Raw genomic sequence first — 12,523 nt, 5'->3', positions numbered from 1 at the left:
GTTTTTTCTAAGGTATTTAGGCTAATTCCTTGAATTTACAGAAAATGTGCTACATCATGTACAACACGTCCTCATATCTAAATGCCAGAATAGGTCGATTGTCAATCAGCACTAGCAGTGACAGGCTTTAACTATTTTGAATATGTCAAATGACATAGCTCGTGGTATATGTTGTAAAACAGTCTCAGTTTTTTTAGAGTTAGGCAAGAAAAAGATTTGTCTGGGTTTAGGAAAAGATAGTGGTTTGGGTTAAAATAACTATGTACACATGTCATGTGACCATAGTTATGTCCCTTGCGTGACAACACAATGGAAGTCAGAACTCCACATTTACCTTTTGTTGCACATAGGGCCTCAACCCTCCTTTCCTGGGTGACAGTCCTGTGCTTGTTTGAGCCATACATCCTCCCCACTTTATCCAAATGAGGACTTTGTCGCTCCTTAAACTTCTCATGTCATATTTACTATGTCCACTAGGCCATCGCCTAACAATAAATGGACATATCTGTCAGAATAAGCTGCTGGTACATTCGACCAACACACACGTTTTTCTGGGGATGATGGGTGGATATGCATCACTTTGTGGATATGAAATTTGGGTCATGTTGCACAGCTCTATACGGCAGTGACTGATAGTGTCTTCCTCAGAGGGTGATGGCTGGAACAGGAGGCGAGCTGGGTGAATGGGATCTGTAATGGTTTTATGCTCTCCTTTTACAGTTTTTTCACTTTTTGGTATAGGTTTCTTTGTTGAAAGTGGGATGCCAATCATTTTGGATGACTTGTTCACAATTTGCTGGAGTCTTTTGTGAGTTTGGCTGTCTGAACTGTTGTACCAGACTGTTCACAGCATGAACACATGCTGGTAGCACAATGCTAGGGTGTGTCTTATAAAATTATAAAGTAGAAACTATATAATAAGGCTTTGACTGACATCAGTAAGGCTCTGACTTCAAAACACTACTAAAACAGTAGTTTTAAACTGGACAAAAAGCCAAGAAAAACTTAAGTGCTGCCATTGTTAATTGCTTTTTCCTTTTCTGAGCTGTTGCTTAATCTGCTGCTGTACTATCTGAGATTTGTTCACACGTAGTTTCCGTTGTAAGTACACAGGTGTGAGGACTTAAAGGTACAACCAGCATATATCTGAAGAGGATTTTTTTTGAGCCACTTCCTTGTAGAAGAGAGAACTGGAGAGATGAACACCAAATATATTTATATGGTGTTTTAATGATGGTTTAACTTGCCTGGCCAAAATCTCCAATAGGTGATTGTTTGGTAGAGATCTGGTGACAGTAGTATATTCTGATTCACATAATTTTCATAGTCAACAAGCTGTTCAGTGAGCCAGCCCACTCTTTGTAATCTACGAACAAATAACATGACTTTAGACTTTGAAATTTCAGTACAGTTTTGCATGTAGTTGATATGTCAGGTGACATAGTACAAAGGGCAGAGGAACTGGGGTAGATGGGGTGGATGGATGGGTCACATGAGTCCAGGGGTTGTGTCTCATGTGAAAGTAAACATAAAACTGTTAGGTAACATGATGTTATGTGCATCTTGACCCGATTTGCGTCATATGACTTATTTCACTTATAGTATGTCACCTGACAAACCATGATCCTTTCCTAAACCTAACCATACAGTTTTATTGACTAAATCTGATCAAACTGCAGCCATTTAATTTTGTTAACAAGAACAAAGGTCACCTGAATATACATCTGCTTTCCACAGAAGTTAAAGGGAATGATTGGCGTTTCACCTGCATGCATATGTACTGCAAACTATCTGAAAATATAAAGTTGTGTTATTTTCAGTTTTAGTGGGAACAGCGGGACTTTTGATTTTCCTTTATCTGTCTAGAACTTGGAGTATCGGCTGTAGAGATGTCTGCCTTCTCACCAATGTAATGCAACTAGATAGCATTTGGCTTGTGGTGCTCAACCGCCCCCCCCCCCCCCCCAAAAAAAAAAAAAATTAAAATAAAAAAATTGAAAAATTCAAAGCCAGTTTCTCTTTCCAGAAATCATGACCCAGTACTCAAGACAATCTACATTCCTTGTAGTGAGCAGTTTTCTGTAGGAACTACTGTCTGGTAGATTAGAAAGTTGTTCCTGTAGATTCTAAGGTTGTTCCAGTAGTAGTCCATACACAAAACTGCACACAGCAAGGTCTGTGGATTATCTTGAGAAACCAGGTCATAATTCCTGGACAGTGCTTTTGAATTTTTTAAATGTTTTTTTTTGGTTTTTGTGCACCCTAAGCCAAGTGCCATTTAGTCCCATAATTTTCAAGAGAAGGCAGACATTTCTATGGCCAACATCTCGAAAACTCACTAGTGGCCAGGGGAAAAATATGTATTTTTGATCTGGGGATGAAATTGTCCCTTTAATTATCATTTTGTTCAACTGCAACACAGCTAATATGTTTTGCGGCTGCATTGCAGTGTGGTCCTCCAAGGCTACTGATAGTAAAGAAAGAGCATGCTTGTCTCTCTGCTAAAAGAAAGCTCTTGATTCCGAGTGACTGACACTAAAACCAGATGTTTTGAGACTGATGAAAGAGTTCTGTTGTTCTTTGTCCATAGCTTCTGAACACAGCTTTATCTTGGTCACAATGGGCAAGTCTTCACCAGGAGGTAGAAAAATACACCACTGAACAACAGCATCGAACCACAAATGTAACAGCTTAGTTCCACACACCACCTGAACCACCTACATTCAAGTGTGGGATGCAGCTGACAACCCAAAGAGACACTAAGTGAACATTTTACCATACTATTTTGTTAAATATACCATTCCCTCAGGTTTGACAAGGGATTTCAATCCTAAAATCTTTAATAATGTATGAATATTTTGGAGTGGAGTTTTTTTTTTTTTTTTTTTAGCTTCATTGTATATGAACGAGCTCTTGAGATAATCACAGCATATTTACATTGATTTTGATTAATGTGCACTGTTGCTTATAAATCAACAATTAATCAAAGCAAACTACACAACAAACTACTTGTGGCATTAAAGTGCATCAAAACACTCATTTAGGAGAATTTTGTATGCATTCATTCTTGCAAGAAGATTTCATCCTCTGTAACAGCAAAATGTACAAACTCACAAACAAAATGCTGCAATCAGTAATCCAAGGGTGGGCTTGGAACAAAGAAAATGTAATATATTTCACTAACCATGTTGTTGGAATGCAAGTCACACACCAACAGCAGAAACAAAGAGCTCCTCACATTGTGAGTTTGCAGCCAGTCAAGAGTAACGCATACTAATTCCTTCCTCTGATTAAAAGCAAACAGAACTATTACAGTGAAAAACATAATCCTAGAAGGCAACATGGTTATATTTCTATCAAAGAACATTGCAGGGTTTCCAATCTTTCACTCAGGGAGGAGGGGGCCGTCATAAGATTACACACATTTTCATGCTGTCTGCACCAAGGAATAAATGCACTATTTATGGTGGATAAATGATGTGAACCCACTCCCCATGTGGCGGTGCTGAGGGAGCAGTGTGACATTTAAGAGGAAATGTAAGAATGGGTGAATAGGAAGGAGAGACAGATGGATGACAGGCGGGGATCAGAGGAGAGAGTGTACTGTAACAGCAGCTGTGGTATGGATAATCATCATCTTTTGAGACAGTGATGTTTGATCGATACCTGCGGTCACAGCGTGGGGGGGGGCTGGGGGGGGGCAAACAGCGAGAGGGAAGAGATGGGAAGGTATTGCACGATCCCAGAAAGTAAGTCAGGGGTGGGAAGAATGAAAAAAAACAAAGCAGAGCGAGGCTTGCAAATAAACAAATATGAGAGAGCAATTCAAGTGTGAGCGCAGCAACCACAGGAAAAGAAGAGTGGGACAAATGGAGCCTTCAAGAAATAACCAAATAATACATTTTATGTATTCAATCCTGGCAGTGTGCTTTCAACATCAATCTAAATCATTTTTACTGCTAAACACCATATAGAACCATGATTTTCTTCAACTGTAAGTTAAGACAAAGCACTGTATTAAAGCCTGACATCACTGTAAACAGAGCACATATTTATACTACAGTATAGGAGACTATTCAATGTAAAATTTTAAAGGATAATAAAAATAATCATTCTAAATTTTTTTAAATCTTAAATATTTAGATATATCAAGATTATTTAAGGGACAGTTCCACATTTTGGAACATACTCTTCTTTGTTTCCAAGGGTGCATTTCATTCACCAGATGCATCTCCTCATTCCTCACTTGCCTCCTTTCCTTGCATCTTAGTCCTTCCCAGTGAGTATATGAGTTAGAGAGATGGAGCTGCCAAATGGGAAATCCATGGTTCCACCACAGCGTCAGTCTGAAGCGATAACAGTTACTTATAACGGGCTGCACAGCTGCATCAGCTGACTCCTTGTGATATCAAAGAACATAGACAGACATATTGGCTGGATTGAAATGCTGCAGAAACTTTCAGTCACGATGTGACAGTATGACAATTGCCAAAACCACCCAATCAACATCAGGCCACTTGATAAAAGTATTCTGTGTAGGATACACTGGTGTTTCCTCATTCTGAGCTCCTCCAGGAGCCTCCTCTCTCCTCTCTCCTCATGCCCTCCAAGTGCATTTAAGCAATTGGAAGATTCTTCATGATGGCCAACAGGGAACGACTTCCAGGTTGAGGGAGGAGAGAGGAGATGAGGAAGTATAATGCAGCGTAATGAAAAGCACCCAAAGAGTGACCTCAGAACATCAGTATCATGTGTGATCAATATCTCATGTGTGTACAGTAAGCAAAGAGCTGGAGCAGGGCATGCCTAGCCTTGTTCACCATAAAAAGTGCGGGGAAACAGTTAGTCCGGGTCCACAGATGACCACAGGATCTGGCTGCATCGCGTTCTATTTGCACGACGGCTCAGTCGACATCAACAGCCAATAAATATAGACCCTCTGTATGTTCACAAATAAATGACTTGAAAATTCTTGCTGTTTGTGCAAAAACAGACCTGATGAGTAAAGACATCGTAGTGGCAGATCTTTGTTTGTTTGTAACAGTCTGTAGTTGATGGTTGGTTATTTGATGCCACCACAAATAAATGTTCCTCACAGAATCGCAGTGTAACTGGCAGGGACAGTGGGGGGCGGGAGTAGTTGTCTTTTGAAAATATGTGAAAGAATACCTTTCCCTTTTGCTAGAATGTTACTTCTTGTTTTACCATTTTAATTCAACTGTTTCTTTCCCTGTATGTGTTAGCTCTGTTGACTTTCTTCGCAAGCAGTATTTTTTGTAAAATCTCCACCATGATTTTATTTTTATAACAGCAGGTGAGCCACATGCAGAGGAGGCTGGTTCTTAATGATGTAGTCTATTGACGAAATTCAAACAAAGTCCAACCAGGTGCACTTACAAAACAATGGTTTAAGTATGTCTACATTAAATAGGAGAATCTGTGTTTCTCTGCAGAACCTGTGTGATTATCAGTTAAGCAGTATCAATATATAAGAGGGGTTTTATTCTTTATTTGGATCTCCATTAGCTTCCACAAGGTGGTCATAATTCAATATCAACCCAGACTAAAATTCACAAAAATGTTCCAGGACTGCCATAACAAAATTTACATGTGATTTATCAATTTGAGTTTTAATGACTTCTTGAAGAAATATCTATTTTTAATCTGTCTAATGCTGGTAGGGAGCATATTCCAAACTGAGATCCCTCTATAAAGAACAGTTCTCATCATTAAATTTGTTCGTGGACTTGGTGCCACCAGAAGACCAGTGCTTACTTGACGTGTCACATACCCATGACAAAAACCACTATATACTAACTTATCACCAAAGAACTGAGGTGTATTTTTCAAGATGACAGTATGCATGAATAACAAAACACTAAAGACTAAGATTTTAGTTTAGCCTCCACAGAAAGAACAACAAAGAACTAATCTGGCTGCCCTGTTCTGTGCAATTTGAAGCTTTTTAAGCTGTTTTTGAGCAGTTTTACTGTCATTATTAGCATGATAGTCATGCGGTCAGGATCGAGGTGCTTGCACTGACGTCTGTAAGCATCACTGAAGTTGTTCTCTGTCAGATCAAGTTGTCTTAAAAAAGGGTGATAAAATGGGTCGTCAAATATAATCTACTTGGGTGGCCATTACCTGGGCAGGCAGCTCAAGTAAAGAGTATGTATGGGAAACACTGCAAACAGACGCAGGAGAGAAAAACAGCTAATGTGGGACAAACACAATGTTGAGTGCCAATGATAGAGGCTGAAATAACACGAATGAAAAGAAGTAGCTTCACTATCATCCATTTTCTAAGTGGAAGATGTTAGCTCAGCTTTCTTATTGACTGCTGTAGAAAGAGAGACTGCTGAAAATGTAAACGGTTGATAACCAACATTATGTGGGCTTGTTGAAAGAGTACATTCTTCAGTCGGTAGCACACTATAGAGGTTGACACTGTGCTTCCAACTAAAGTAAGAATTAAAGAAGTCAGTCAAGCACAGCCATAGGAAATATCCACAGAGAGACTTGATAAGATGCTGTTTCAAGTTCTACTCTTTTCAGAAAAATGAACAAATATGTAAAATACTGTATCTGCGGTATCACTGCAGTGTAAATTCCCTTAAACAGAAAGTGAGAAGAATTTAAATTTCAGTTTGACTATAATAGATGGGCATGAGATTGAGAGCCATTTCCTCATCTCTCTCGCTCTCTCTCTCTCTCTCTCTCTCTCTCTCTCTCTCTCTCTCTCTCTCTCTCTCTCTCTCTCTCTCTCAGTAATAAAGAAAATATGTGTACTTCCTATAAATGTTAAATTATTAATTTAAGGGGTTAATGGGATGTGCACACAATGCAGTAGAAAATGATAACTCATGTCAACTTTTGGAACATTTGTAGACAATATCTGTAACTTGTTCAGGTGTTATTGTTTTCAGTTGCTTTTTTGCTTTTTCCTCTTTTCCTGTTTACAAGCTGACTGCTACAAAGGTTACATGACAGCAACAGAAACACTACATATTGTAAGTGCTGTTCAAAATCACTGCTGTTACTTTACAGGATGGGAGGAACAGGAGACATTCACAACAGTTAAAATGGAGCAAAACTGGACTACATTTGTTTTCTCTCACAACGAAGAACCACATCCTACGATGAAGACGCACACACTCTCACAGAGCAGTCTTACCTCTAGTCGAATGTATTCACTCTGCTCCTTCGAGATCAGATTCAGGATGGTGCTGCTGTGCTTCCGGGTTCGAACCAGCACTTGAACCCATGTCCTCCGAGCCGGCAGCTGGGATGCCAACTGGTAATGCACGTGACTGTGCCCGTCAAAGGAATACTCTGCGACCTCTGGAGTTGATACACAAACACAAAATAGTTAATCTGATAGTGCTATGAATGAGAATAAACACAGTTAAAGTTTTAAATGTAACACAATGTTTTATTCCATTAGAAGACACTTCACTCCAGAGGGAGCTAAATCGGTTTCACAAGTCCCTAAATTCCCCCCATACGCAGAGAGCTGGTGGCAGGACAGAATATGCAAAACACACAAGATAGAATATGTATGTGTGGTTTAGCTTGGGTTATGCTTGGTTCTTCTGTCTTAGACCCATGTTCCTCGAAGTGGATTTTGTGCATGCCAGGCAGACTAAACCAAGCACACCTAAAATGTTTTCAAAGCCATTCTTCCATCTCATAGCGTATGCAAGTTAAATTCCCTTTGCTGCCTATCACTTCCACACCTCTCCCTCTTTGTCTCTCTCAACTCTGACAAAGTTGAGTGGTTCATGAGATCCTGCTTGAAGGCCATGCCAAATCACACATTTTACTGGTTTCTTCTTGGCATGCAATATGCAAATGATCAGAAAGTGTCTATTTTAAACCACATCTCATGTTTTACTGCTAACTGTGTTTATCAAGGCCACAGAATCAAACGAACACTCTTAATTTATCACTAATAGCTACATCTTATTCATATATAGGTTTTTCAGCATATAAGTGGTGTATCTATAGTTCAGTATAGTGTGGTGAGTTAAACTTGCAGAAATGCAGATATCAATTAAATTTCTGGTTGAATTTTCAAAGCAAATGTGGCTCATTGCTACTAAGATCTGTTGAATACGCTCTTGCGTCTGATATTACCCTGCATCTTGGGGAATAGAATACTGCTAAACTACATAAATGCAGAGATATAGATCAGTGATTCCAATGAGCAATGAGAATTACGTCCACCGAGGAGCCAGCAGTAGGCTTGGATGGTAACATCATCTCAGAAATGCAGTGTATGATAGCCTTGGGTGAGTAAGGCTGCATTCAGACTGAATATGACAGCATATTTCTGCTCTTTACCTTGTGATCATCAAAATGAAAGAATTTACCAGCGTGTTATCTTTCAGAACAGTAAAATCCTGCCTCATAATATTATAAAACCTCTGTCCAGTGTTGTGGTTTCTTTACTTAGTTTATGCCTATATTTATATATTTTGTCATTCAAAATGAAATTTAATTGAATTAATTGGGTTAAGCTTGCTTGTATCGAGGAACTATATAAATGAAATTGCCATTTCCAACTAACAGATCTGCTCAACCCCTTGCATTTTCGTATGTTTTTTGATCTGAACACCAGTGGGATGTAACTGTATGTACCTTTGATTTAAATACCACTATGGTACAAGCCAAGACTTATTTGTAACTCACTGACATTCAATGTGACTTCCAGAAATACAATTTAAGGTGTAAATATACTTCAGCTAAGCTATAATCTGGATATAAATCAAATATGTCAATGCCTTTATTACATATAATATATCATACCGGGGACAATGAGGTAAATGGTCATGGAATCTGGTTCACATTTGATTCACTGCGTATGTGAAAATATTATGGCTGTACACGCCATTCTCCCTGCTGCTTCTCTGATGTCTGACCTCCTTCTTGCTCTTCTCCAGACAACTTCACATCTAGCTCAGCATATTAAATGGACAGTTCACCCCAAAATCAAAAATACATACTTCTGTAGTGTTATTTATCCGTCTATCTGTTTTGGTGTGAGAGCAGAGTTTTGGAGATATCAGCTGTGGTGGTCTGCCTTCTCTCAAACATAATGGAAATAAATGTTCCAAAAAAAAAAACATTTGAAATATCTCTTTCCAGAAATATTGACCAGGTAGCTCAAAGTTACCCACAAGCCTTGTTGTGAGCAGTTTCATGTAGGACCTACTTTCTTTCTGCAGTAGAATCATACTGGAACTACTTTAGAATATACCCAAATAACTTTCTTTCTAACAGAAATAAAATAGTTCCTACATGGAATTGCTCACAAAGTGGTCTGTGAATTATCTTGAGTAATCAGTTCATGACTTGTAGAGAGGGACACTGGTTTTGACATTTTCAAATTATTTTTTGGTGCTTTGAGTAACACTGGACTTGTGCCATTTAGTCCCAATATATCGGAGAGGATTCAGACATCTATATGGCCAATATCACCAAAACTCTGGACGGATAAATAGCACTACAGGCCAGGGGGGAAATATGCTTTAATGATTATCAGGTGAACTTTCTCTTTAAAGGGTTTATTTACAGACCAAAACCACAGCTGGTGATTGTTGGAACAGTGGAAAGATAACCGTGACAATTTTGGTTTTATTTTACTTCTGTTTGAATGAAAATTGAAAATGAAGTTTTACAATGATAAAAATACTGTTTCTGTAAATGGAGTGGTACGATCTAACAAAAAGGTCTATCTGTGGAAGAATCCTCTCCATAATATTTTAAGATACTTGTATTAACATTTTGAGCCTGTCAGTTACAAAACAGGCACTTCTGGTACTTTGATGAGCCACAATTGACCACAGGGATTATACTGCAGCCTGTTTCGTGGCTGATAGTCGCAGGGGTCTCACTCAATACTGGACCTGTTTCAAAAACTGTTTTTCATTTACACACTAAGGAAAATAGGGCACCAGAGTTATCTTTTGCCCACCTGATGACCCCATGAAGTGATTACCCCTTCTGCAAGGAGTTGAAGAATCCACCCCAAGTGAGGTGCTTCAGTCATACTTAGCGAGATCAATGTCATATCATCAGGTAAGTACATGATTTCTGAAACCTCTTTGCAGTCTTGGGTCTGGTAAGTATTCCTCTTTCTTACAGAAATGGTTTGGCAATATTCAACAAGACCAAATAGGGAGGTGAGTGGGCAAAAAACGAATGAAGGAAGGCAGCCGTCTGAGGACTCCAGTGGAGGTTTACCCCCCACCATCACTCAGGAAATCAAGATTACCGAGAGGGATATTTATTCCTCTGAGCTCAACTTTCTTCTCTCTTCTCTCCTCAGCTCTCTCATGAAAGTGAGGGAGCAGGGGGAGGTAGATTGTATGGCCTGATTCCACCATCTACATCCGGACAGTTATTTCAATATAGTTCTTCCTAATGACTCCAATGAAGTGGTTCCCACTGTCAAGTCCTATGAGCTGAACTTAAGTTAAATGCAATCCAGATAAATCACACAAACAGTCTGTGCGAAAGAATTGTGTTCAAGAATGCTCATTACATTATCATCTTTCACAGACTGCCTCATTGGTTGCAATGTGGCCCTAGTTTGTCAGTGACAGCAGAGAACTGAATCATCTTGTGAATAAAGAGAGTGATTCATTCACAATCCTTCACTCAGTCATTAATTCATTCATTTAATTATTTGTGTACAGATTGTATAACTGCCACATACTGGCTGTTTGGAGGGACAGCAACATCCACAAATAGGAATCACTGTGGGCACCAAAGCACTGCAACATTTTAAGACCAACAGCTCTAAGTGATAAATGTGCCTTCCGTAACTGTAATTAAACTGTTGCAGGAAAGGATTTTTGGTAATTAACTCAAATTAGACAAGTTTTTGTGCACATTAATATTGATTTTATGAACTGTCACCCTTGCACATTAAATATTAACACATTTGAGAGAGTCCTGTCAGGAAGGGTCACCATGTGGCACAAGATAAGGACCAAGCAGGACTGTAAAGCCTGGCAGAGAGTGCTAGAGTCAGCGGAAAGCCTCTCTGGAGGTGCTCTCCTCTATTTGGAGGACTTGTACAACAGGCGGTGCAGGACCGGGCTGGTGAGAGTCATTAAAGACCCCCATCTTAGTCCAACGACAGTCGCTTCCAACTGCTGCAGTCGGACAAACGCCTCCGCAGCCATAAGGCCGACACAGAGCAGCTCACATGGAGCTGCTTTCTTCAGCCATGAGTATCCTCGGTGTGGCTGCTACCAAACACCTGCATGCTGCTGTCTGAGTATAACCAGGATACTTGAGGGAGAAAGGCTTGACCTAGTGCTTGACTTACATATTGTATGCATGAGTACATTACATGCATAGAGGGTGCTATGAAGCAGCTTTGTATAGTATTAATGTTAGGAAAGTATAGAAGAGCAGTGGGTGATAGCACAAGTAATTAACTTTGGCTGGCAGGTCTGTAGTCCACACGAGTTTTATTCTCTTTTGTAAGTCAGTTTACAAGTTTACAAAATGGGAGGTTCTCACACTTAATGTTTATGAGGGCATTGACAATAAATTCATGCCAGCTAGGTTTAACGTGGCCTTGAAGACTGCAAGTTCACACTACAAATAAAACAACTAGGTTTACTTGCTCCACATCCTTGAGGCTGCAGCAGAAAACTGCCTGTAACCTCTTTGTGTCTCATTTAATCCTATTTAATCCTCATATGAAACTGACCAGCCCATTTAGTTGTGATAGGAAGGTCACTGGCGTCTGTGACACTGTGCTGATTGTAAGTGTAAATATTATACAGCTTGTAAATTCACATTTTTTAAAAATAATGACCTCATTGTAAGTCAGAGGGATAGCTCTGATTATTTGAAGTTATCAGATACATGTAGATGCCAGTCGACATGCCCTCTGTTTGGAGAAGCAGCAGGGATACCAGCACGGAAGTTAAGCAAGGTACTGTTGTGAAGAGGGTCAGCAGCAAAACATATTCCAAACAAACAACAAATCTATATTATTTAAAGTGTACACTGTTTCACTGTTTAAACTTGCTGTCAGACAGCTTTTTCAGACAGGAAGTCACTGTTAAATAAGCTTAATAACACTCTCTCCAAATCGACCAGAATCCATCAGCAAATCAGTCAATTTACTGCACAGAACACAGGAAGTGCTGGTCTGCGGCGGGCTCTGTCAGTTAGGTTGTTTGTGTTATTGTGTGACTTTGGCATTTTAAAAGGTTAATTCAGATTCAGTTAAGTCACAATAACACAAACTAACTAACAGGTCAGGGCACGGGAAGACAATTTTTGGGTTTTGTGAGATAAATTTATTGTTTTTGTTAATGGATGACATTTGACTTATATAACAGCCTTTTCCCGTCAGAAAACGCTGTCTGATGGCAAGGTAAAGTGGTAAAAATAAGTGTAAATATAGCATACAGTTGAACTGATATTGATTTTTTTTAGGTGGTTAAAATATGTTTTCCTGCTGGCCCTGTCCACAGCAGGACATCAGTTAGTTTTT

General features: G+C 39.3%; 1 protein-coding gene across 1 annotated transcript in view; it reads right to left on the bottom strand.

The window, feature by feature from the left end:
- The window catches only part of LOC146333309 (neural-cadherin), a 299,893-nt gene that overhangs the window by 59,364 nt on the left and 228,006 nt on the right, over window positions 1-12,523 (bottom strand). Inside the window, exon 31 of the mRNA XM_084722064.1 lies at window positions 7,175-7,341. Within this exon, the coding sequence (XP_084578190.1) occupies window positions 7,175-7,341 (167 nt within the window). The remainder of the gene's footprint in view (window positions 1-7,174; window positions 7,342-12,523) is intronic.

Source organism: Lutjanus erythropterus, chromosome 1, assembly GCF_056507025.1.
Source record: "Lutjanus erythropterus isolate fLutEry1 chromosome 1, fLutEry1.hap2, whole genome shotgun sequence".
In the NCBI taxonomy this organism is placed as follows: Eukaryota; Metazoa; Chordata; class Actinopteri; order Lutjaniformes; family Lutjanidae; genus Lutjanus; species Lutjanus erythropterus.
Note: the sequence above shows the minus strand (reverse complement) of the source record. Positions and strands in the feature narration are given on the sequence as shown.